Below are 27,493 nucleotides of genomic sequence, written 5' to 3'. Positions count from 1 at the left end.
GGCCACGCCCTCTGGCTGAATGGAGTGCGCCGTGCGTAAAGTCCGACCCGCGGCCGAGTACAACTTTTAAAGCTTTCTTTTGCACGCAACATTTTTTTTTTTTTTACCTGTGCAAGGTGATTTCGATGCAGCCATGACGAGGGAAGAAGACCTGATTCGGATTGCCAAGAAGCTGGAAAAGATGGTGTCACGAAATAACACGGTGAGTGGCGCTGGACACCCAGAGGTGGCGCGCTGTTTTGTGCTGTAGTGCAGTGGGAGGACAATGTCTTCTTGACGAAGCGTTAATAGACTTGTTTGCGTTGTTGCAACTTAAAATGAACTTGCGCTACCGATCGGAATACTTCTTTATTCGTATGTGTGCGGCCACTTGTCAAGGGAGCTGGTAACAAACGATCAACAGGTGTTCGCAAAATACTGATCTGGGAGCAGTTGCAACTTTATGAGGGTCAAGTGTTGCCACTGCTTGGCTATGGTAGTGCATGTGTTGAACGACACATAAACAAGTCCATTTTGTGCACTAGTTGAAGGTTGCACATGCAAGTGCACTCGTGCACAGTTGCGTGTCTCGAAATCGCACGTTTAACCCTTTCAGGGACACAGACAGCTTTCAAAAGTTGGCACTGAAGACCTTTAACCCATTGTAAAGCAAGTGGCCAGTTTTTCTTGGAAATAAAAAAATACTATTACAAATTATTATATTTTTAAATTATTAATCAATCTTGCATTTTTTATATTTTTTGTAAAATTATAAGTACTTTTATTAATTAATACAATGTTAATAAAAACCATTTAAAAAATTAAAATTAATAAATACAGAAATTTACACTGGTTAGTGGTTACGGCCCCAAGTATCAATCTAAAGTTGATTTCTTTTTCATAGTATTTAACTCAGTGGTTGCCATTAATGGTCATAGACGTCAAATTCATTTTAACTGTGTGTGAATCCTCGTTTTAGTGTCGTTGACGTTGCTAAACGTCCAATCTCTTTGTTGCTGGGAGGGGCAAACTAGTCAAAATTGACTGGTTGTCTAGCGTCAGTCGCAGCTAATGTGTTCACGGAATGCCTTGTAAGCATAAAAAACAGCACTTTTCATCCATGAAAGGGTTCAAGTGCTTGAAATTTGCTGAAAAAGCGTTCCATATGCAATTCATACGTGCATGCATACGCGGAGTTAGCCGCTGATGGCCGAAAAGTGTCATTGCATGTAATTGACGTTCCTACATATGATTTTAAAATTAAGAGTTTTCCGGTAACATATTGTCTATAAAAGTTATAAAGCAATAAAACAAACAACAAAAATGAGTGAAATGAACAAAAAAAGACTCTTTTCAAACTCGAAGAAGCAAGATGGATGTAAGTTTTTCAAACCTAAGCTTTCAAAAGCGACAACAATGCTGAGCAAGAATCAAGGAATGAAAATGTGGACCACGAAACGCCAGAGAGCAGCGCCTAAATGGTGAGCGGAGTTTCAATTTGCCCCACTAAAGACGCTAATTGTACAACAGAGCCTCTCCTGTCAAAAATTGTATCCCCTGGCAGCTGGAGCGCACACACACACATTAGTTATGAATGATGTGAACTCAAACAATTAAGTGAAGCTAAAAAACCCCCACTCATTTTCAACTTATTATTATAAATATTCCTGTAAGTTACTTTTAATGCTGACTCTGCATTTCGAGGTCATCAACATGTTGTGCCTGTCCCTTCCCCAAAAGTCAAACTCCGCCTATGCATGCATGATCCAAATATTGAACATGAATTAAAAACAAAATAACACATTTCCAACAAAATATGCAAGCATTCGTGTTTGTTTTGAACACCCCATTCATTATAATCGGAACAATGCTGAGGCAGTTACTTTTGCGACATACATTAAAGTACAAATTGCCACACTACTTCTGCATTACTGTGATGCCTGATATAAGCTATGACAACTACTACTATTACTATTGGTTTAAATCAGGTTTTATAGATAGGCAAAGGACCGCTTTGAAGTTTCGGCTTCCAAGCGTCTCTGGCAAGATCAAACCTTAATGTCAGTCAGTCATCGTTAACTTTAATAAGCAACTCCAGGGCACTGCCTGACGAAGAAAAGCACCAGAAGGGTGAGTGAGACAACGTGATTGGATCGGGACAGCTCATCTGTATTTATTAGTTTTATAACTGAAATCAAATTCCGCGATGAACTGAGGGCGCAAAGATTTAAGCGCGAACTAGCGAGGGATCACTGTACCTCCCTCAAAATTGGCATAATACAGTATAGAATTACTCGAGGGTTAGTCTTTTATGTGTTTAATGACTTCCAAGAGTGTTAAAGTAGCCCCTGTATCTTTTGATTTTTTTGGTATACGTATGACCCCCATTGTAAAACATTTGGACAGCTGTGGTTTTAGTACATCGTGTTGTACTGTCTTTATGATATGTATTATGACAAGTGGTATCAACATTAATAAAACTGGGTATGCGCAGGGGCTTAAAAAGTAAAAAAAAGTCTTAAACTCAATGAATGTAAGGCCTTAAAATGTCTAAAAGTCTCCTAAAAGGTCTTAAATACAAGGATGAAAGGTCTTAAAAATCTAATAACTTTACTTTTATTTAGAACATGTATAAACTTCAGTCCTGCTCTTAAATGTTTCGATTTTTGAGGATTCTATAACGTATCTACAAAGCGGAACTACCTGTGCTGCCCCTTCAGAATTTCTTAAACACAACCATGTCTTGCTGTGCACGCGCAGTTATGTGTTGACAGTTTAGTTTGCATAGCAGTTGAGAAAACTTTAACTTAAAACAGGATTACAGTACTTGCATCCATGGGTAAGTGGCCAAGGGCCATTGGCTGCAGAGTTTACAAGTCTTGATTCACAACAGAGAAATTCCTGGTGTTTTCAGTTGGCTAAGCATTTTGTAGTTCAATTTGAAAGAGCTGTGAAAAAAATCATATACAGTACTTTGCAAGTAACTCCGGTCCTCCAATTTTACTTCGTCTTTTTTACTTTTTTCCTGTATTGATGTGAAATGGGTCTTAAATTGTATTCATTATGGTCTTAAAAAGTCTTAAATTTGGCTTGTTAAACGCTGCAGAGACGCTTACATATTTCATACCTGTTTAGGATTGATGTAAATTGCTTTCTTCTTATAAATATGTTTTCCTTTAATTTGGTGTAGCACTATGCAGCAGTCTGTCACATTGTATTTTTTAATTCACATAATTAAGTAGTGAGATTGTAAATGTATTTAAAAGTGTTTGTACATGCAGGATGGTGCCATGGACCTGTTGAAGGAACTCAAAAGTTTCAACATGACGCTTAAACTGCTACAGGTAACACACATGCACCTCCACCCGTGCACACGCACACCCTCTTACCAGAGGCGTCGTGTCCCATTAGGCAAACCAGGCAATTGCCTAGGGCCCCCAGCCAGCAGGGGCCCCCAGAGGGCCAACAGATTTTGCACACGCAGCTTTACTGCACTGCCGCAGCAACAAGTGTAGGGAGTGTGTCATTAACATGGAATCATTTAACAGATTAAGTGACACTAACAATGTCTCGTAGAATATGACTGCTTAAGAAAGTTCAAACAGCTATTAATACCACATGATTGTTTAAAGAGTGACTCACCAAGTTCTCTCTGGAAAGTCCTTGCTTAGTTGTTTTACGTTGATTTTCACAGGCCACCTCGTTATTCATGTGACTATTTAAAGAAATGGTGATTTTTCCCAAAAAGTCTATTAATGGGCCTATCGTATTCCTCGTCGAATACTCTATAAGAAAAATATAACATACATGCACAAAATAATCCTAAACGATTTTATTAGCAATTTTAACCCCTTTAAGGTCTGGGCCTATTTTGTCTGATTTTGCATGCCTTTGAAGTTGCCTTTATATTTCAAAGAAAGAATTGTTTACGATGGCATGGTTTGGTCCCTTTTTTTTGTGACACCTTGAACTTCATGTCCAAACTGTTGTTTCCTTCACTGACCAATTATAAATCATCATTTTGGGCCCAAAAAGACCAAAAATTCCAAAATCGTTTTGTCAAAATTTTTAATATTGATGTCCAATTGACAACCAAACATGCGTAACGAACCGTTTTGAAACTTTGTAATATTTATTCAACATGTTAGGACGAACATTCAACCAAAAAAATTTAGAATAAATAGTCTTATATTTGACAATTCAACATACACAACAGGTATAGCCATCGGCGTTTTTTGCCTTTATACATGCTCTAGTCAAAATAGGTTATATACAGCAGACCAAACAGGGAAGAACAGTGAAAAAATATACCATCTAACACAAAAAGTGTTTAGAGGCCATCTCTTTATGAGTTTAGGTATTGCGGCCCATCACCTGATGAAAACTATGTACACACAATCAAGCTTCTTGAACACACATTTATATACACAAATTGAGAAGACTGATTGTGGAGGAAAAAAAAATATATATATAACATTGGAAAAAAAAGTATTTTCAAAAATATTTACAATAAATAAGTTAAATTTTTTTCAGGCATGCCACTCCGAAAAGCAGTTTCGTCCTGGAATTAGACACAGGGCTACATCACACAGCCCACACTTCCATGGGGTGTCGGTCCTCTTTCCACCCTTCCATTTTCATTTCACTTTACTTTCATTGTTACTATAAATGTACATGAAAAAAAAGTCAGTATTTATGAAAATGATAAAGTATAAAATAAAAATATATACAGCAATAAATAATAATGGAAATCTATATGTATGACAATAGAAAGAATACCATAGCTGAATATGTGCTACATCCCTAATCTTCATATAGAAAGAAGAACACCACAAATTATAAATTCATGCCTGGGATACACACAGTGCACGTACGACTTTGATCTGATATGCACATTTTATTATTATATACACAAACACACACTTATATTGCATCAAAATTAAATTTGTCTTGCAATATCAAAAGAAACTTTCAAAAGAAACTTTTTCTGCATAAAAAAAAAAAAAAAAAGTGAGTTGGCTTACCTCTGCTCGTCATGGCGTCACCCACATGTTCAAATCCGACACTATCTTCACTCGAGGACTCTTCCGAAGAAGACGATGATGACGAATTTGGACCATCCTCTTCCTCAAGTTGATCAAAAAGCACAATTGCTTGCGCTAAATTTAGTTTTCCGTTCATTCTCAAAGTCACACAAAGTCGCTGCTCGATCCAAACGGCCGTCGCTCGCCACCTCGCTGCTTCAGAACACTCCTCCCTCTCGTTCGGTGGAACCTTGCATGGCAGTTATAATTATTTAAAAAAAAACGCATTTTGTGCTTCCATTGTGACTTCAAAAAGGTCCGTTTGATTTGTGTTTTTTTCATGGAGCTTCCGTTTTGAAAAAGGACAAGAAATGATGGAAATATAGACATAAACAAATGATCCATGCAGCGTTTTAATGTTTTTTTGAGAGGACAGTAAAACTATAAAACTTAAATGACAATATCTCACGTTTTAGTTGGTCGAAAATAAAACTATAAAACTTAAATGACAATATCTCACGTTTTAGTTGGTCGATTGACTTCAAATAATGAGAGTAAACCGCAACTTCCGCACTTTAAAACGAGACCAACCAACGGCATGTGGGTGACGTAATTAAAACGTGAGGGCGCTTCAAAGACGACGTGCGCTGAGGATGCGCCGGCGCGTCCTTCGACTCTCAAGGGTTAATACTCCTTTTAGCAAGATTCCTTGGGTATGCGTCCGTTCCCATAGCAACCAGTCCTGTCATTGTCCTACGTCACAAGCACTGCGTATTCTGGGTGTGGGAATAGGCGTAAAGTGCGCATTTTGAGCAGAGGACGGCCACCTGTTAAAATGTGTGTGTCCATGAACGATTGTAAGTACATCCATATGAGTCAGTGTAAAGTGCTTAGTTTTCACCACTTTTATGGCCAAGATGACCGCACGTGCACGCAGCGCGCACTCACACCCCCCCACCTTTGTGTTCATTATGTACACATCATGTATGTGTGTCACGTGACTCAGAAGCGCCCCATGTTGCTTATTGCCTGAGGCCCCCGGGGACCCTTGTTACGCCTCTGCCTCTTACCCACACACATTGCACTAGCCTGATAAATTCACTGTAGTGTGTGAATATGTGGTCAGAAATGTATCGGAACATGTTTCCCTTTAAAACAGAAAGAAATATAGAAATGGTATCCGTTCATACAGAAGTACATTCTCAGTTCTAGTTTACAAAATGCTTTGGTAGGCAAGAGAGGTTGAGTTAAGGTTGAACAAATTCAAAAAGGTTGGAAACTGAATTTTCCTACATTAATATTTGAAAGATAAAGAATTCAGTTAACCTAAACTCTAATGGAAATGTTACGTGAAGTGTGTCCTAAAATGTCAATTTTCCATTAAATTTCTTTCAGGAGACCAGGATTGGCATGTCTGTGAACAGCATCAGAAAGCACTGCGCAGACGAAGAGGTCATTGCTTTGGCAAAAGTCCTCATTAAGGAATGGAAAAGGCTTTTGGGTATGTCATGTGTAGATCCAATAATCACTGAGGCGTAAAGCAGATCATGTCCAGACATTATTTCCCCTGACTACACCCGCAGACTCCAGCCATGCTCCTATGGAGAAAGCAGCAGAGGAGAAGAACGGTTTGGACTCCAGCATTGTAGCAGTGTCTCCAAACAACTCACCGAGGTCAGTGAGTTTTTAGTCATGGGCAACTCTGTCACATTACCTCCCAGTTGGGGCCTCACTGCTTAATTTTGGTTGTAAAATAGTGGTTAAACATGTGAAAAAACTGCTGTTTTGAGCTTCTATTATTGTATTTGTTAAAAACTAGTTATCACTGAAGAAAAAAAAAAGTGAGGTCATTTCAGTGGTTAGGGATGGGAATTGATACGATTTTTATGATTCCGATTCCATTATCGATATTGCTTAACGATTTGATTCTTTATCGATTCTCTTATCGATTCTAATTTGGGGAAAAAGAAGAACAAACGTTTTGATTGGCATCGAGTTTGTTTAATCAGAAGTCACAACCTTACAAACTCACAACGAGGTCAAAAGAAGCCCAATGCCTCAATGTTAACTGTGACAAAAAGTGGCAAATACACAAGAATGTGTAACATTTTAACATGTGTAACATGTGTAACATTTTACTGAAACATTGGTATATATTGGCATATAGGTCGTTGTTCTGCCTTTGACAATATGTGTTAAAGTATATTATTTACCATAGTATTAAAATGCATGCCTTTTTGTTTTTACCCTCGTGAGGAAAAGCGGCATGGAAAATGAATGAATGAATAAACGAATGAATGAATGAATGAATGAATGAATGAATGAATGAATGAATGGTGCTTTTACGGTCAAGTGGTGGCGCCCTTGCGCTTGCTCACGCGAAGAAGAACGCACTCACGTGAAGAAGAGCGCGCTTGCACGCGAAGAAGAAGTGCAGCTACAAAGCATCCAAGCGAGAGAGTGAGTTAGTGAAAGAGGGAAACACTGCTACGAGCCTACGTTCTTTGTTAATGTTGGTAAAATATCAACAGAGGCAATGTCTGTAATAGAGGTGTGGAAAATAATCTATATGGATTGTGGTCGAGATAAAAAGGTGTGCGATGCGAGTGTATCAATTCATTCACTGTACATCGGTGCAAAGACGGCGTAAAATCAAGATGCATTTGTTCGCTGTGTGTTTTATCGGTAATCTTCAACGTTGTATCGATATTTTCCACGTTGTACTGCATTCTGTCCTTTTTTCCGAGGTATCTTGAATGCACCATCAGCTAGTGCTACAAGTTAACATGGCGGAGGGAAGCAGCAGTGGCGCTGAAGTTGATCAGATTTTCAATGCACCCTCAAAGTTCAAATCCGTCGTTTGGCAGTACAATGGATTTTACAAGAAACATGGCAGACTTGACAAGACTCACGTTATTTGTAAAGAATGCCGCGCTTCTAAACCTTACAATGGCAGCACAACAAACATGGGAACTCAATGGAAAAGACAGCATGGTATCGACGTCGCGAAAATGACAATGCAGGGGGCTAACAACAAGACTGTGAGAGTGGTCTGTTTACAGCAGATGTCACTGCCAAGTTGTTTGTATTGTTCTTTTCACAAGCAGTTGTGATTTGTTAAAGATAGACCTAATTGTGAAAGGTCATTATTTGTTATTGTTTTTCATATTACTATTTGGGTTATAGATAACATTACACTTAAAACACTCAGTGAGAGTGGTCAGTTTACAGCAGATGCCACTGCCAAGTTGTTTGTGGTCTTCTTTGCACAAACAGTTGTGTGTATTTCATATTAGGTTTTGTCTGGCAGACAGGTATGTAGACATTGCAAAGTGTTACTTTAAGTCACTTATTGAGAGTGATTAATGTTACTGTTTACACGTACAGCATCTTTAAGCTATCTTTATTTGTTTTGTTTTACTCTTATATTAATAAACCAAAGCCTTTTGTAACATACTTAATTGCCATATTATTTTTTGTTTGTTTGCTTGCTTAGTAGATAAAATATGATGTATAATTTTTGCTTCACATTGAATCGCGTTCGATTGAACTAATTTATCAAAAAGCATCACAAACAGGTGTATCGCACTTTATCAAAGTGCATCACATTGTATCGGGAACAGGTTGTATTGTATCATATCAAAGTGGGATAGAGGGTGAATCATATCGCATCGTATTGAAAACATGGATTAATCGTAACTATCGTATCGGGCAGGGATTCAGTGTATCGCAAATTATATCGCATCGAGATGCATATCTAATCGCCACAGTAATGGAGATCCACACCCCTAGTCTGTATGTATCATCTTTTGTGTTGTTGTTGTGTGTTTCCACTCGCAATCGGACACTTAAATCCAATTGTGTAGTAGTTTGAACTTTGTGCTAATGCTAGCGAACGCATGCTAACCGTTTGTGTTATTACTTTATTAGCAGCTAATCATCGCTGATTTACGTTGATGCAAACCCGTTTGTTATTGGGGACGAAATTGATTTGTTTCATTTCTATTTTGGTTTCACTCTTCAAGTGATGGTTGAATAAAGTCAGCAAATTATATCAATGTCTTCTGCATCGTCATTTGGGAGTTTAGCCAGCTGAATATCCAGGACTGAGGCTTAGCGTCTCGGTGAGGACAGTACAGTCGTATTCCCTCTTGATGCAGTTATCTCCACCTTGCAATGACTGCAAGTCGCTTTGTTGTAATTTTTCCTCGTGAAGTGAAGATACACTTTCGAGCGTTTGAACCTATGTGCTGTCATTGTTATGTTTACGGCTGCAATGCTCGATCGTGCTAAACCATCGTAACCTTTCATTTTCACCCTATTTCCTGGTGAAGTGTAGTCAAACTTTGGAGCGTGTGGTTCTTGGCGCCATGCTAGTTTGATGCGTCTGGACAACAAGACACGTCACGTGATGACGCAATACGCGTCTTTAGGAATCATTAAAGGGATCGTTAAGGCTTTTTCATTGTGATGTCGAGGCCTCGAAACACTAGGAACCGGTTCGGAATTGGAATTGGATTTCGATTCCCATCTCTATCAGTGGTGTTGCAATTCTCAAGACTGCTTTTTGTCTCGATACCACAGTTTGAGAGTCTTGGTCTTGCCTCGTTCTCGACCAAAAGTCGTGACCTTATCTGGCTCTTTGACTTGCCAAAGGGGCGGACTGTTTCTTCTGTAAAGATGACCACTTCAACGTCGTCAATGTAATTTTAAGGAAAAAAAAACAAAATCAATTTTTGTGTTTAGTCCATTCCACTGTAAATGACTACAACTTTAATGGAATTTTTTCTTTTTTTAAAATCGTATGTTACGATCTAATCTCTGTCTCGGTAAATTCTTATCATTGGGAAGTCTTGGTCTTGGATAGTTTGGTCTTACTAGTATGGGGGCTATAACTGTACTTTTTCCTCCACAACGCTACAGTATTTCTTAGGAATGTCGCGATCAGATCATGCGATCAGAAATCGGGTCAATCGCGCCATTTTTCAGAGGATCGGAATCGGATGAAAAAGATCGTGTTTTTAATTTAAAAAATGTATTTATGTTTTTCTGCTTCAAGCTCGTACAGCCTCTCACGCTGCCTCCTGCTGCTTTTCTTGGTCAGCAGTCCACTGGAGTTTGCTTGTTAAAGTTAACGATGATATACAGGCGTTGAAGCTCCGATCTTGCCAGAAAAGCTTGGGAGCGCTACCTTCAAGGGGGTTGAATGCGTCAGTAATCGTTTAGCTTGTTAAACACTAACGGTAGTGTGCTGTGGCAACTCATTGTGTGTGTGTAAGTGAGCAGATTTGAGTGGACTCACTCAATGAAGGATTCAATAAAGGCAAGCAATTTTCTACGTTTCTTTTGTTTAAAAATAATTCACATTATGAAGGCGGCACGGTGGGACAGCAGCATGTTCAAAACTTTTTTCAACACTTTTTTTCAGTATCTGATCGGTATCAGCAGATTCTCAAAATCAGGTGACTCAAACTCGTGTGCAAAAATATGTGATCGGGACATAACACTGCTGATTACAAATTTGTTGCTGCATCAGTCAAACATTGGACAATAGCTTGTCAGGTCAACTCCCAATGGCACGTCGTTTCCTGCTCTACTATTGAAAATTGCCATTAGTACTTCTAAGGGCGCTTTCACCCTAGACCAGTACTTCTCAAATAGTGGGGCGCGCCCCCCCAGGGGGGCGCAGAGCGACGCCAGGGGTGGCGCGTGTGACCTCGGGGAACATGCTTTTTTTTTTTTTTTTTTTTGCCGTACTCGAATAAAGTGTACTTGCACATCCACTCAGTTGGTGGCAGTGGCGCTCTCATTTTCAAAGTGCGCGCAGTATTTTTGAACTAAGCAAGAGCACACGGAAGAGATTCATGAAGAGCTGGAGAGCTGTGCGCCGTTTTCGAAAGCCGTTTTCCGGCCGGAGTCACACAGCGACCCACCGTCTTCTCCGGCTCTCACGTGTCCGCCTGAGAAGTGCCATTTTCGGCTTGGGATCGTCACGACGACCGCCCTCACCTACGGTTCTCCCTTGGCCGCCGAGAATGCGCTTTTTTCGGGCCGTTTGCCATAAGCTTTGACATATAATACAGTGGTAGACGTGGAAAGGCCACTGTTTACTGTTTCTAAAAATGATTATAGCGGACAGCCGGAAGCCAAATCAATTAAGACGCCACTTAAAGACATTATACCCCAATCTCATTGATAAGCCGCTTGGTTGTTTTTCAGTGAAAACGTGCCGAATATTGCCAACAATCGTCCCACTTTGTCAGTGTTATATCAGTAAACCAGTGAGCACTGTTAGCGTGCACATTAGAACCTGATTCTGTGTGTCAAATGCAACTGCTTAGTGCAGCACAACATTTTGATCGCAATGTACTTTTGCTTCCAGGGATGCACAGCCTAGAGCAGGGGTGGACAAACCGGTCCTCGAGGGTCACAGTGGGTCCTGGTCTTTGTTCCAGCTGACCCAGCACAGATAGTTTAAACAATGAGGTTTCAGTAGAAAAGAGAATCACCTGACTGCAATTGACTGATTGCACTTGTAAAACAGCAGATTGGTGAAAAGGTGTCCTCTTAATGGGTTGCAACAAAAACCCACACCCACTGCGGCCCTTTGTGGAATAGTTTGCCCACCCCTGGCCTAGAGCATCGCAGCTCCATGCTTTGACGCTGCACATAAAGTAGCAAAGCGCTCCCTGCTCCGGTTGCATTCACAAGTGAAGCAGGTTACGCTTAAAGCGGACCGAGACCCACAATTTTTGCGCGGACCAGAGTTCGGTTGTTTGGTCCAAACTAGAGTTCGGATACGCATTCACATTTGCAGACTATAAGAGAAAAAGAACTCTGGTCCGTTTAAAACGGACCAAACAGTGCTAGTGTGAAAGCGCCCTATAAGATTAGACTTTTTCTGCAATATTACTGACAAATTGTATGATGTCAACACCAAGCATCCAGTCATATTGCTCTGATGTCATTCCTGCATTGTACTCTAAGTAAATTTCAGCAAGATGACTTTTCTCAGCATTTGTGCACATTTTACAATTTTCTCCATCCCCCTTGTGCTGAAGTGCAAATTCAAAGCTTTTTTTTTTTTTTTCAAATGGAGCTTCTCACAAAGACTGGTTATTATGATCTATTATGACCATCTTAACTGGTGGTTGAGGAAATTTCTAGATTAGATTTATTTTTAAGTAGCATGCTAGTTGCTGACTTTGTAAAATTCCTGGTGTATATTAATTCCTTCGTTCATGACTGATTGTCAAAAGTAAGAATTAATAATAACGGAAGTAAGGTATTTTATAATTAGTTCAGAATTGCAGAGCGTCATGAAAACAAAACAAGGCACAATCTGCCCGCGTGCTTGAATTAAGACACCCCTTATTGAGAGGCTGGGTATGAATAGACACTCGTACAAAAGTACTGTTCATGTAAGGCTGATAACATAGTCTCATTTTGACACAATCTTTGATCAACATTCATCATCTCCTGTTTATTAATTCAGAACTCTTCAGCATTTTTGCCCAAATTAAATGCAAAATGTAGTTAGTGGACCCATCTCACTTTTGTAATGCAAATGAAGCAATTACCATTATTTTCCTCTCACTAATTGTTTTCAGGCAGCTTAGCACAATTCTTCACGTTGCCGTGTGGTTCTCTTGCATATTGACAAATAAAAAAACGTATTACATATTCACTACCTATAGAAAAAAAATAGAGCATCTATTGTTTTTTTGTTGGTCACAGGAGATTGGACTTCACACAGAGACATGATTCAGTACCTGATGCTAATCAGTCCATAAAACACAGGAAAGGAAAACATACTGATGAGCCCAAAAATAAACGGTCACACAGAGACGAGTTTGTGGATGAGAAGCAACTGCATGAGGAACGACTCAAAGAAACAGTTAAAGAAGAAGGTAAAAAGCCCAGAGAAGCAGAAAACAACCAGCCCGAGAAGAGACAAAAGCACATACAAGACAATCTAAAGGAGATAAGAGAACGTGAAGAGCCTAGAAAGTTCGACGATGTGAAAAACAAAGAGACCAGACATGGGAGGCTTATTAACACATTGCCAGACAAACCTGTGAGTGACGCCTACAGGGAGAGACCGGCTGGTGTCCAAAAGCCGTTATTTGAAAGGTGAGAATATGCCCCAGGCCAATTCAGAATGATTGCACTCAACAAGCACTTGGATACTTACAGGTGGCAGAATGCAAGAAACAACCGCTGATCTGCACTGAAACGATAACAAAAATTATTTGGGTTTGTGCTGTTGGATTATTTCATATTAAATTCTTAAAATCTAATCCATCAGAATCTGTAGATAATGAGAATAACTTGAGTGGAAGTTGTAAATTTAAAAAGAATAATGCAACACTGAAGGTCTGTAGCAACAGAAAGGTCGAGCGGATAATTTATAGTTATAGTTATTATAGTAGATGTATAACAGAAGCCCCTTTCAGATTTATATCCCAGTAAATTCCCATTTAAAGTGATGTAGGATTTACCCAAGTCATGGCTTTCAGACATTGGGGTTGGACACTTTCAGACTTTTCCGTGCTGGCAACTCGGCACTCTCTGTACGGGGAGGGCGGCTGGCGGGATTTTATAACCCGGACATTACGTAATTTTTGGTTGGTATCGGCAATAAAATAAACCACACATTTCCAAAGATGGACGATGGACTGTCTCTTAACCGGCTGTACGATCCAGTAGCAATTTAATTTCGTGATGTTTCCTATTTAATTTTGCCACTTCCAGTTTGCCATGTTGATAACTGCAATGTTTGTTTACCGCTTTTCATCTTACTGCGAAGATAGAGGGAATGACGATTGGCGATTGGCGAATTGACGATATTTACGTCATCAGCTTTCGTGCTGTAATCCCGGAATGAAACGCCTGCTTTCACAGATGCCACGTCCCGGAAATTATACTAGAACGCGACCAAATGTCTGTGTCGTCTCCGTTTCAGTCGAACCGGGAAATTTCTTTCAGACATAAGGGCTACCCGTTTATATTCCGGGATTTCAACGTAGTGGGGAAGGGCCATGGACGCAGCATCTGCACCCGTCTGCGAGACTATCACATGTAAGATGGGACTCATGCATGATTAAGTAAAATAAGACATACTCAAGTAGAAAACCTCGGTGTCAGGATTAGCGATGAGACAGCACTGAATAGGATGGCAACATACACTCACAAGGGATTCACACAAATACTGGGTTCTAGACCACACGACTGATTTATATAAACTTCACCCCTCCCAATCACTTATCTCTCAGACCCCCACCCCCTCTTTCCTTGGTTATCAGGCCCTCCACATGGTGTCAACCGGAAATACAACTAGCTAACAATAGCAACAACATATTCATAGTTAGAGTTGGCGTTTAATGTATTTCTGTTGTTGTTTGTGCTTTTCTGTCTTTCTCCCTCTTTTCTTCTGTTCCCCCATAACCCCTTCCTGTTCGCTGCTTTCTCCTTATAAACGAGGTACGTTGAATGATCACAATGGATGTATGTCATAGTCCCATGTGATACATTAAAACTGTTCAGATCAATCAGACAGTCAGATCTCCATTCTCCGTGTCAAGCAGCTAAATAAGACAGGTTAAAAATAAATAAATACATGAATAAATGGAGTTCAGTGTATGTCTGAAAGGGGCTAGAGAAATAGACTATCTACCAAAGTCAAAAAGCGTCACTCATAGTTAACCCAATCAAACTATAATGATGAAAATGGTTTATTCACAATTTGATCATATGACCAAGATTAAGACATTTTATTTATTGTTATCTCCTAGTTATGTACGTATATGCTATAACACATGGTAAATATGGGTGAATAATCCATCTCGTTAGTTTTTGAATCAATATACTTGTTAAAAAGTTTTGTTTTGGGCGATGGTTCCGTTTATCTGATAGTTTACTCTTTCAAGCTGCTTAAGAGAATTTCCCCCAAATCCTTCATTCAAACCTTTTACACGATTGCATCGATTCCTCTGGTGTTGTCAAATTACATAGAGAAATTTGTTTACTAGCGGTGCAATTGGGGAACGCTTCTTCTTTTGCCATCTGGAAAAAAATGTATTATCACTGGGTGATGACATATGGGAGTGAATCATTCAGAAGGAGCCTCTTCATTTCAGGAGAGGAGTTCTGGACAGCAGCATCTTGTATCCTACTCGCTTTCCTTCACCTCCCCGACCCGCTCGGCCTCCTCTCCCGCTCAAGCGCCCCTCTGTGGACGGAAAGAGAGAGAGGTCATCAACCTGAGTCACAGTGCACGATGGCCTCGTTCGTATATGCATGCTGCATGCCGCCTTGGCCCAGTTTTGTGCGTCTTCTCGAGCATGTTTAGCACCGGCACATGTTGCGACATGGGAGTGTTGATGTCGAGGACTGCTCATGTATGAAATTTGTTCAGGAAGGATGGTAAAGACTCCTCGCTGGGGCGCTCTCACGCTTCAGGGCTTGCCTCCCCAAAGGCTAAGGCCGCTTCCCTGGAATCCAAGAAAGAGAGGTCACATTCATATGATGTGCTCACATGCATGACTGTGCAGTGAATGAATTTCTCTTTGGCAAGTTGACATTTTGTTCACATTAGAAAAGTTCCAAATGATCCAAAAACCCCATGCGCGCCGCTCCATTTTAACCTTCATTCTCCGCCACCAAGGTCAGTGTGTTCGGAAGATGTCAGCTCTCCCCATGACCCGATTGACTTGTCGCTCAAGCTGTTTTGTCCTTTTAGAAAAGAGCCCCCAGATCCTAATGCTCCTCTGCCTCCGTTGCCTCTTCATCTTCACCCCCCACCTCCTCCAAAGCGTCCCTCGCTGGATGGGAAAAAGGAGAGGTGGGATTTGGATCACATCAGGCCGCAACTCTGGCAAGAGAATACTTTGAAGCCTTGTGATGTTTTGTCACCACAGGAAGGAAACCTCAGATTATAAAACGGCCTCACAGAAGACACCAGACTGTGTGAAAAGAGACAGGTCTGGAAAATGAACACCCATTGAGTGACTCATAAAGAAAGATAAAACAATTGGGAAAGCAGTAGAAAAAAAGCCTTTATACTTCGTTATTTTAAGTTATTATTTTTTTTAGATTTGTGAAAATAATTTGCAAACTCAAGATAATGAGCAAACACAGCCAAGTCACAAGGTTTTCTGTGTTCTTTTCTTTACAGGAAATACAGTTTGGATAGCAAAGTGGCTACAAAACAGTCAGTGGATGTCAGGAAAGAAAGGTTGGAGATGCACTAGTGCAGTGTTTTTCAACCTTTTCTGAGTCATGGCACGTTCATATATTGGAAAAAATCTCACGGAACACCACAAGAAATACATGTTCCAAAATTACTTTGTGTGCATTTACATTATATTCAATTATAAAATAATTTCTTAATATTTATACTTACTCAGTGTGAAACGTGTCCCTGTTTAGATGAACACAAAGCCGATACCCTGGCAGGAATCTTTTTCAACAGCTCTCAGTCTCTCAGTTATTTTTTATTAGTTAGGCTTGAAAAGCCCATAATCATCAGACAGTGGGCATTAGCAATGTTTTTAATCGCATCAGGCGAGCATCTCACTGACAATGGCTTTACAGGCCTGTAATATTAATGTCTCTGCTACAGTGTGGGACTTTTTGGATTTAACAACAAGGTAACTGGCCTTGAGAGTTTTCTCATTTACCTTTTTAGAGTTTCTCAAAAAAGTTGCCTGTTTCTCTGTGTTTTCACAAAGGCGAACAAAATAGTCCACCGACTTGTTTTGAAACGACGGATGTTTCGTTTGTAGATGATGTTTAAGCTTACTTGGCACCATGGCGCTGTTGGAGAGCTGCTCGTGTCATGTTCAAGAACTGCTTGGTTTTCTAGGCATCAGCGACCTTGCTGTCCTCGACAATGTGTTGGAATAAAACACAGTTTGATTGACAGTCGTCACATATGGATAAAATGGAAAGGACACTTTCATGTACCGTATTTTTCGGACTACAAGTCGCACCCGAGTATAAGTTGTACAAGCCATAAAATGCCCAACAAAGAGAAAAAAAACATATATAAGTCTTATTTTTAGGGGACATTTACTTGATAAAATCCAACACATAGAACGGATATGTCATCTTCAAAGGCAATTTAATATAAAAATACAATAGAGAACAACATTCTGAATAAGTGTACAGTGTACAGTGCGTGAACAACAAAATGCGAATATACTGTGCTCACCAGGACGCTATGGCTCGGTCCTGGCTACACAGTGAGCTAAACTCTCAAATTATGATGCTGGACGTCCGTATAATTTGCTGAATCAATTTCGTCCTCAATACCAAACAGGTTCGCGTCAATGTACATAAATGATAATTAGGTGCTATTACAGGTTAGCATGCATTCGGTAGCATTAGCACATCGTTCAAACAACCATACAACTGGTTCTAAGTGTCCGATCGTGGGTGGAAAACACACAACAACAACAGAAAAGATGATAAACACAGGCGTTGCCTCTGTAGGAATATTTTACAAGCATAAACAATGAACGTCAGTTCGCAGCCGTGTGTCTCTCTCTCTCCCTCTCTCTCTCTCTCTCTCTCTCTCTCTCGCCCACTCGCACAGAGACGCTGCGTAGCTGTCCACCTTCTTCTGGCTTGTGAGCGCTCTTCTTTGCGTAAACAAGTGCAAGTGCGCCCCAACGTGGGCGTGAAAGCGCCACAAACTAAAAGCATGCATTTCAATATAAAAAAAGTCAATAATACAATTGAGCACACATTGCCAAAAGCAGAACGCGAACGTGGCCATAGCTATTAAGAGTTATTTAGATAACTATAGCATAAAGAACATGCTAACAAGTTTACCAAACCATCAGTGTCACTCCAAAACACCAAAATAACATGTGAAATGATATCATAATGTGTTAATATTTTCACACATAAGTTGCTCCTGAGTATAAGTCAAACTATGAAAAAACCTGCGACTTATAGTCCGAAAAATCCGGTATTTCCACACCAAACGGGTCTAATCAAATGATGTACAGTAGACGTGCTGGATTCCACATTGTCGCAGACAGCAAGGTGGCTGATGGCTAGAAATCCGAGCAATTCTAGAACATGACACGAGCAATACCTCGCTCATCTGCACACGACCGCAACCTTCAACTATGCCCAGCGACGTAAAAAAAAAAAAGCGATATTGGATAGTTTCTCGCGGCACACCTGACGATCTCTCATGGCACACTAGTAGTGTGCTGTGGCACTCCGGTGTAAAAACACTGCACTAGTGTGACAGTGCTTGTTTGGCTGTTGGGCAGATCTTGATATGGTATTGATGGATTGTCTAGTTTAGCCTTGAGCAAAATGTCATGTATAGTGAACCCTCATTATACAAGCCCAATCCGTTTCACGACTTGTAACGTGAATTTGCTGGTATCATGATTTGATTTTCTCCATATAAAATACATGAATTCCAGTTATTGCGTGCAACATTTCCCATGACTTACCACGTTACCCCTAAACAATAATTCAAGGCGTCATTTTTAATTCTAAATAATCTGGAAAAGAACATAAAAGCATAAAAACAATGTTATTTATATACAGGCACTTACCATAAGGACTAAAAGGACTAAAGTCTGGCGAGCAGGAGGAGAGAGAGAATGGGCAGCCGTACATACACCGTAAAAACTAAAGAAACCATAGCAAAACTGGAGGAAATGGTTCATGTTCACTTGTAACCACAAATGATTGAGATGCACTTCGATACAAAATTCTATCACCGGAGACGGCGAGATGAGCGGCAGGTGGGCAAATGGGGGATTTTGTTGATGCGAGATGCTTGCGTGCCACCTGCCACCTTAAGGACAATGTTCCTTCATACCTACTGTACATGAAGTAAAATTGAGGGAAAATATGGATACGTAGCAAGAGATGCTACAGAAGGATTGTGATGAATTTAGAAACAAAACACTTTGTGTGGTGAATTCCTGCCAGTTAAACACAAAGCTACTAGAATGACTAAAGACCCAAATATAGTGTTTTTTCTAGCTTTTTTCTTGTCTTTCTTACAGAAAGAACTCCCTTGACTCGAAATTAAGCCAGCCATCGAAACACCATTCAACTGATTCTAAACCCGCCAGGTTTGAACAAGATATTTTGTTTTTGTTTCTTATGGAAAAGTGTTTACCCAAGTGTGTTGTTATTTAGGCGCGAGTCTGAGACAAAGCAGAATAATCTACCATCTGCAAAGAAGGTTACATCTGAAAGGTACAGCACACAAACCATTCTTGGCCTTGAAACCTTTGGCGCTTGACGATATTGACTTTGTTTGACAGGCGAGAGTCTCATGGTTCAAAAGCCTCTCAAATCGGCTCTCAACAAATAAAGCCATCAAGTGACCACAATGAACGGTATTTACACCTCATGCGTTATTCTAATATATGGTATATGCATATGGCAGAAAACACTTAGGTGGCTTGAAGTTCCGCTCTGAGACCCCCAATTTGGTCAAATTTTCCAAATTGTCCTATATGCATTGGAAAGAATTTGGAGCAGGAGGGCATTAAAAAATTTTTTTTCAAACCCCTAGACCCTAACTCGAGGTGAGAGCATGAGAGAGCAAAATTAAAGAAACCATGATTTTAACGAGATATTATCACGTACTTACCTTATTTTGATCCAAAAACTGTGCAGCATGTGCTGTGTGCGTGTCATGCAGCTTTGTCAAGACACAACTGTGAATGGCCACAGCTGGACTTTTTGGGGATTATAGACCCTACTCACATGACGTCACAACCACGCCTCCGCGCCATACCGCTACGTAAATTCCTCCTATTATGGCGTGTTTTTCTGCTCGTTAACATTAATAATCAAAATGGTGAAGGCGTGTGTGGGGGTTGGTTGCAATAACAGAGAAGATAGACGGAGAGACTTGAAGTTCTACCGTATTCCGAGAGACCGGAGAGGAGAGCGAGATGGACTGCTGCAATTCGACGAGAAAACTGGGCTCCAAACGATTACCACGGATTATGTAATAGTCATTTTATATCTGGTAAGATGCATTTAATATATATTTAGAGGGTTTTGGGCTGACAACCACAATTAAGATCATTGCGAGGCTAATCGCCGACAACATACAGTTTCAAATTCAAGATGCTTATTTCTTCCACCATCATTACATTTTGAATAATATTTAGCATGTACCAAGTGAAAGAAGCTGGCCTCGTCTACGGATCATCAGTTAAACAGGTGTGTCCAAACCTTTTGCAAAGGGGGCCAAATTGGTGTGGTAAAAATGCGGGGGGCTACCTTGGCTGATTTACATAGAACAATATATTTAAAAAAAAATTTAGCAAGCCCTTCTGTGTCTTACATTTGCTTTATTATTTTTTTAAATTCATAATTTCAACAGTCTCGTCTTTGTGGCGTTTTCTTTCGACACTCGGGCTCTTGCGAAATACTGCTGCTGTGAAATTAAACTAGCTTCAAGTTGCTATAATTTCTCGCTGCGTATCTTCCCTGTAATGTTGTCGTACATGTCAGCGTGTCTTGTTCGGTAATATCATTATCGTGTCACATCGAACTCTTTGAAAACAGCGACTGTCTCTTTGCAAATGAGGCAGACACAGTTGTTGCGTGTTTTATTGAAGAAATAGTCCAATATCCATCAACTTTTTTTTTAATGATTGTCGCCATTTTAGAAAATTGGAAGTAAAGGGTCACACGGGGTAATGTTGCTTAGAGTGCTGCTCTTAAAGTTTTTCAAACTTTCGTGAGAATAGGCTGATTTTGTGTGGACAAGATAGTTGTAGATATCAGGGTAGCAGATGTCAGGCAGAGAGGGCGAAGACACCGGGTTGAAAAATATCGATTTAGGCATCAAATATATATCTGGCGAATGGATAGACTGAAGCTTTTCCACGTAACACCTTTTATGCAACGCATCCAATGAGTTTACAGCTTCTGAAAGCACCGGGGCTTCCATGAATTGCACGACAAACTGAAACCATTGAGAATACGGATAAACAATGACGGACAATATGGTGGCCGGATACAGCGCCACGTCATTCTGTGACGTTGGTGAGTAGGGTCTATATGGGTGAACCACAGTAATATAGGGGAAAATGCGACAGTAACAAAAAATAAATAAATTAAAAAATATATATATAATACAACTATGCGATAGTTATGAGGTAGATATCCGTGACCTATTTACAGACACTATTTTTTTTTTCATTGTGAAGTAATTTGTTTAAAAGTTTAAAATATGCGAACCCAGTTTTTTAAAACTAAATATTAGACATCAATTAATGATTCTAAGCTAAAAATGACATTTTAAATAATAAATATAATTACTTAACTATTTTTTATGGTTGGGCTGAAACAAAAGTAGTTGCGCAGTGCCTGTAAACGAGGGTCCCCAGGGTAAAACGGACAAATTAAAAATAGTTTGTGGGGGTTAATGCGCCATGAAACTGCTATGGCAGCATAAAGACATATTGCTATCTCAAACACAAAAGTTTTTTTGGCTTAAAATAAAGCAGTTTATTTTAAAGAGGGGTGCAAGAGCAGAAATTGCTTTTTCAACCCTGTCTGTTTTCCGCCATATATAAAAATAGAAAAAGATACATTAGATTAATTTCAAAAATATTATTTTCAAGAGGGGAAATAAAACCAGATTGCTTAGATTAAACCAGATATGCTAGAAAAACCTCCATCACATATTTACACTTAAGTGGCACTAATGATTTATTTTTAAACTTTTTTGTTATAACCTTGGATGCCATTTTACACAGTTTGCGCAAACCTTTGCAATGGAAGTACCCAGAATGTAGTTGTTCAAGCTACTAGAAAAGCTACTTCTACAGATGTGTACTTTCTTATCCGTGTGCAGCTGACTTGATCAAATTTGAATATTTTTTGCTCTTACTGGTCATCAGTGGAGTGGGTGTGTCGGCGGGAAGCTCGTGGGCGTCTGCGATTCCAGCGGTTAATTTGACACATCGCGAAGACACGGGTTAACAATTGTTTTTCAATATCACCATGCTTTGCTATTTCACATCTATACAAAAACAACAATAATCTCTCACTTCACATTTCTGCTTCTGCAGGGTTGCGTGTGCGCTTGTGCGCAGAGAGGCACATTTCAGTCATGATTTTGCGAGGACTTCCTGGTTCCAAAATGCTCAGATATTTCTTTATTATTGCTACCTAAAATATTCACTCACTTGACGGCAGTCACACAGTGCATCAAGGCTTGAGGTCATCGTCGTCTTGCGGGTGTCTGTCTTACACAGGAGATGCGATGCAATTAGACGCGATGTGACGTCACACTGCGACCAATTTCAAAACCTGTTTGCAGAATGAAATCACTCAAAATAACAAAAAAAAACTTCATAGATAACACACGTCAACCCGGGCACATTTTGACGTATCTTATGCATGAAACATTTTAAAATGTTGGAAAATAACTTTAGTGCCTCTTGAAGGAAAATTAAAATGGTATAGTATTTTAGTAAATAATGTCATTAAATTATTTTATATAATTTCAAATTTAATTTTAATTTAAAATATTTAATCATTTAATGGCAAAGTATTATGTTCAAGTTATGTATAGTATATATGTAAGCGGGCATTCTACACCAGATTGTATGTAGCCTTACAGCAATATTTACCCTTTATTAGTCTGAATTGATTGCAATTTGCAGCTGTCACTGACAAACTTGTTTCATTCAGAAAGGGCAAAATCGAAGCCCCTAAAACTCCAACTACTCCCACTAGCCCGATGTCACCTGGTTTCACCTCCATCGGGGGTCCATTACCACCTCACCTGACTACCGGTGACTCAATCCGAGACAAGTGCATTGAGATGCTGGCAGCTGCCCTACGCACTGACAGTGAGGACTTATTTTTCATTAACCACTATTGAAAAGGTCAAATGTTTAAAAGTGGTGATTTCTGTTTTGCTCACAGATGACTACAAAGACTTTGGCACCAACTGTGAAATGATGGCAGCAGAGATCGAAGATCATATCCTTGAATAACGTATTGACGGCTATGGAAGTCAAATATTCGCATTACCTCTGGAAAAATGGCAGTGAATGATTGACCAACCTTCCATGTTCAGTCAGGAAACCAATTCTTTCTTAACATATTGAACCACATATTTACCAGGAGATCAAGGCTACTGACATGAAATACAAGAACAGAGTAAGGAGCCGCATTAGTAACCTGAAGGACCCAAAGAACCCTGGTCTTCGCAGGAACGTTCTCGCAGGAAGCATTGATTTGAACCGTATTGCCACTATGAGTGCTGAGGTAATTTGGATAAAAAAGAATAATTACCTAATTGGCTGCAATTGATGTTCAGTCCATTTGAAGATGTCAATCTATTTCCTAACCAAGGCAACATAACATGCTTACCAAACTCTCGATCACAAATCAAATCACTACCAAATCCATCACTATTCTTCCCGTACAACTCCACCTACTCTGGAAGTAGAGGGCATGTCTGGAGTGTTCTTCTCATGGCTGTCAATGGGAAAAAAAGACATCTTGCACTCTCCCAAATATACTGACCCAGACCCAGTCAAACTAGGAAAAAAAAGTGTGACTTATATTCCAAAAACGTTGGTAAATGATACAAATTCCCATTGGATTAAATCAAACCTTTTCTTTCTTTCTTTCTTTCTTTCTTTCTTGCTATCTAACGGGGGTGGGGGGCAGAAAGGAAAATAAAAAAGGATAGAGAGACAAAAGAGAAGCACAACAACAAGAAGAAATACATTCAACGCCTACACTAACTATGAAAATAGTAGTGCTATCGTTAGCTAATTGTATTTCCGGTTGACGCATGATGACCAAGGAGAAAAAGGAGGGGGCGACAGTCAGAAAGGGATGTCATTAGGTGGGGTGGAGCGTACACAAATCAGCAATGTCAGGTGTAGAACCCAGTATTATGTGAATCACTTGTAAGGGTGGATATGTTGACATCCTATTCTATGCTGCCTGATTGTTAATCCTGGCATCGATAGTTTCTCTACTTGAGTGTGTTTAATTGCACCCTGTCATGCATGAATCCATCAGACGTGTGATAGTCCTGCAGATAAGTACAAATACTGCGCAGGGGCCTTCCTAGGGACACAGCCCCAACCCAGCCAATCAGGGGGGTGAGCCATAGCAGCCTATCCCTCCTCCTCCCGCAGCTCCAACAAGGGGGCAGCCGTCAGCCCCCCGAAATCCAGGGTGGCCCCCAGACCATCCGTGCACCCACTAACCGGCCTTTAGGGAAGAGATGAGGGGATGCGCCACTGTCCCCAACTCCCGCCCCCAAAACCACCCAGCCCACCAGCCACCGCCGCAACCCCCCAACCGACAAAGCATTCTGCGGGATCCCCACAGCCCATTAGGCTTGGGGCAAGACAGAGTCCCCACCCGGAGTGGGCGACACCCCGCCAACCCACTAGCACTTAGCCAACGACCTGTGCCGGAGCCCAAGGAGGATACCCGGGCAGAGAAGAATGGGGAAGGCAAAAGCAGGAAAGGGCCGAGAAGCCGCCGCGCAATGGCGCGGGACTGGAGTCCTGACCCCCGCAACCGGCAGCCCAGACAAAGAGGATGCCACGCCCCGGGTGCCACGCCACAGAGAAAAAGTGTGGGACCTCCCTACCCCCCTTTTACTGTGGCTGCCAGGATCCCGACTGGTGAGGAGGAAACTGTCACGTCACCCCCGAAACTCCCCACCCCCCAACTAGTCCCAGCCGCCCCACATCTTCGGTGTATGATGCATTGAAATCAAGGGGGAGCCAGCCCTGGACTGTACTGCCCTGCTCCGACTCTCCCCGAAAACATCAATGAGTATTTAAGTGCCAATGGTGAAAGTTACTTACTTAAATCAAACCATTCTAATGATTGTTTAAAGTAAAACAAATGTCAGGACTAGACTCAGAATTTTTGTCACATTGAATTGGAAAGTGATGAGCATGACAACAATTGAAAAAATTATATTGACACTCTGATACCAAAATTTGTAAGATTGCCAACACGCTAACCGCGCTTATCACTTCCCATGAACTTTGTGACCAACTTGTAATTTACAGTATGACTGCACATTCATTTCACTTTATACTTCCACCAAATTTTGTGCTCTGCCTCACTACACCGCCAATTAGGAAATGGCGAGCGATGAGCTGAAACAACTGAGGAACGTCCTCACCCAGGAGGCCATCAGGGAGCACCAGATGGCAAAAACTGGGGGTACCACCACCGACTTGCTGCAGTGCGGCAAGTGCAAAAAGAAGAATTGCACCTATAATCAGGTAAGTCACAAACAAGTAGTTGTCTGACAAAATAATGTGATTTACAGTGGTATGAAAAAGTATCTGAACCTTTTGGAATTCCTCACATTTGTGCATAAAATCACCATCAAATGTGATCTGATCGTTGTCAAAACCACACAGATGAAAATACAGTGTTTGCTTTGATTAAAACCACCCAAACATTTATAGGTTTTCATATTTTAATGAGGATAGCATGCAAACAATGACAAAATGGGGAAAAATAAGTTAGTGAACTCTCTGCCCAAGGAGACAATTGAATCCAATTTTTACCAAACAATTTAATTCAGGTGTGTGCCCAATCACTTATGAGTGGTTTAAAGCTGCCCTGTCCACTATAAAACACACTCCTGGTAAGAAATGTCTAGATGAGACGCATTGTCTGATGTGCATCATGGCTCGGTCAAGAGAGCTGTCTGAAGACCTGCGATCAAGGATTGTTGATTTGTATAAAAATAGGAAAGGATACAAAACTATCTCTAAAAGTCTGGATGTTCATCAATAGACACTCAGAGAGGTTGTCTACAAATAGAATTTCGCACTGTTGCTTCTCTCCCAAGGAGTGGCCATCCACCAAAGATGACGCCAAGAGTTCAGCGCAGAGTACTCAGACAGGGAGGACTCCATGGAGGAAGCCATTGCTGTCTAAAAAAACATTGTTGCTTGTTTAAAGTTTGCAAAAAAGCACTAATTTCATTATCATTAACGGAAGAATAAATTCAAAAGTTTATCAGGATGTTTTGCAGGAAAACCTGTGGCCAGAATCTAGAGCAGTTTTGTCAAGAAGAATGGACCAAGATTAGTTCTGATTGATGTGCCAGACTGATCTGCAGCTACAGGAAGCGTCTGGTTGAAAATATTAAATGTGATGATTCACTTACTTATTTTTCACCCTTCTGTCATTGTTTGCATACTATCCTCATTAAAATATGAAAACCTATAAATGTTTGGGTAGTGTTAGTAAAAGCTAACACTGTTTTTTTCATCTGTGTGATTTTGACCAAGTTCAGATCACATTTGATTGTGATTTATGCAGAAATGTGAGAAATTCTAAAAGGGTCAGATACTTTTTCATACCACTGTACATGTGTTGCCTTTCAAAATCTGCAGATACAGGTGTATAAATGATCCTAACTACTCAAGAAACTGGTTTCTTTCTTTCTCATTTGTGTATGCTGTACAGGTGCAGACACGCAGCGCTGACGAGCCCATGACAACTTTTGTCCTGTGCAACGAGTGCGGGAACCGCTGGAAGGTAAACTTGAGCAGTGTGCGTTAAAAAAACTTTTAAATACCTGATTTGCTTTTCCAAATTTCAGTTCTGCTGATGCCTTCCTGGTGAAACCAACGTTTCTTTTTCTTCTTCTTTTTTTTTTTTTTTTTTTTTTTTTAAATAATTGGGCGTCTATAATTGAGGTTTGTGATGTGATTTTGAACATTTTGTATTTCTACAATTGTTACTTGAATTTTGACTTTTTAATAAGCATGCTAATAATGAAAGTTTGCTTTGTGAGGAATTGTAGACTGAGCATAAATAAAAATGACCGAGTATTATGAGGGAACATAATGTGAATAAAATGGCTCTAAGATTAAGAATTTCTCACAAAATGTTGTTTCATTTTCCACTGAGTGTTGTAATGATGGAAATAAAGTGGACCCTTTATTCTATAATTTTGGGGTTTTTACCATGCATTTTCAATTTCATATACTAGTATTATTATTATTCCCTTCATGAATATTGCTGATCCACGTTTGTTCGTCATCGTTCAAATTGTAGCTGTTAACTTTTTATATGATTCCAATAAACCGTCTCAATAATTGAGATAATGATTGTTTTTGTGCCCTAGACATAAGATCACAGAATGATGAAAATACTTGTCTTATTTGCAACTGGTCATGTTATGGAACAAAATGCTTGCTTTACAGCAGGTGGCAACAAAGCATCGTGGTTCTGCACGAGGGGATGCAGCATTTTGAAATCTATTTCACCACAGGATAGCAACTGCAAATTGGATGCAGGCTTGTTAATGTTGAGCCCAAAACCTGATAAGGCAGACAGAGAAACGCTGCTGGTATGGAATGCAAAAAATGAAAATCCTCATCACTACAATGCATGCACTGCTTGCATGGCTACAAATTATGTACATTGCAATGAATTCCAAGTGTACAAAAGTACATTTTGAG

General features: G+C 40.2%; 1 protein-coding gene across 2 annotated transcripts; it reads left to right on the top strand.

Moving 5' to 3' along the window:
* On the top strand, positions 1 to 27,493 carry tcea3 (transcription elongation factor A (SII), 3). 2 transcript variants are annotated; one of them, XM_057835450.1, is made up of 20 exons: positions 1 to 202; positions 3,261 to 3,323; positions 6,399 to 6,504; positions 6,587 to 6,677; positions 12,741 to 13,136; positions 15,143 to 15,256; positions 15,421 to 15,516; positions 15,601 to 15,669; positions 15,745 to 15,846; positions 15,923 to 15,985; positions 16,180 to 16,239; positions 19,046 to 19,114; positions 19,182 to 19,241; positions 19,310 to 19,384; positions 22,710 to 22,870; positions 22,947 to 23,007; positions 23,141 to 23,291; positions 25,145 to 25,291; positions 26,493 to 26,564; positions 26,629 to 27,492. In XM_057835450.1, exons 1-20 carry the CDS (start codon positions 134 to 136, stop codon positions 26,635 to 26,637), a joined length of 2,034 nt encoding a protein of 677 aa, XP_057691433.1. In that variant the 5' UTR covers positions 1 to 133; the 3' UTR covers positions 26,638 to 27,492. The 2 variants fall into 2 exon arrangements, with proteins under 2 accessions (XP_057691433.1, XP_057691432.1); XM_057835449.1 differs by having other exon boundaries at positions 15,601 to 15,846; positions 26,629 to 27,493.

This window comes from Corythoichthys intestinalis, chromosome 4 (assembly GCF_030265065.1).
Source record: "Corythoichthys intestinalis isolate RoL2023-P3 chromosome 4, ASM3026506v1, whole genome shotgun sequence".
NCBI classification, from domain to species: Eukaryota; Metazoa; Chordata; class Actinopteri; order Syngnathiformes; family Syngnathidae; genus Corythoichthys; species Corythoichthys intestinalis.
Note: the sequence above shows the minus strand (reverse complement) of the source record. Positions and strands in the feature narration are given on the sequence as shown.

Bases quoted from the DNA above. Each gene is read 5' to 3' on its own strand.
- tcea3 (XM_057835449.1), top strand. From the start codon at position 134: ATGACGAGGGAAGAAGACCTGATTCGGATTGCCAAGAAGCTGGAAAAG. The intron at 6,505-6,586 runs GTATGTCATGTG...CTACACCCGCAG, and splicing joins GGAATGGAAAAGGCTTTTGG to ACTCCAGCCATGCTCCTATG. The intron at 19,385-22,709 runs GTATTTACACCT...TGTTTCATTCAG, and splicing joins TCAAGTGACCACAATGAACG to AAAGGGCAAAATCGAAGCCC.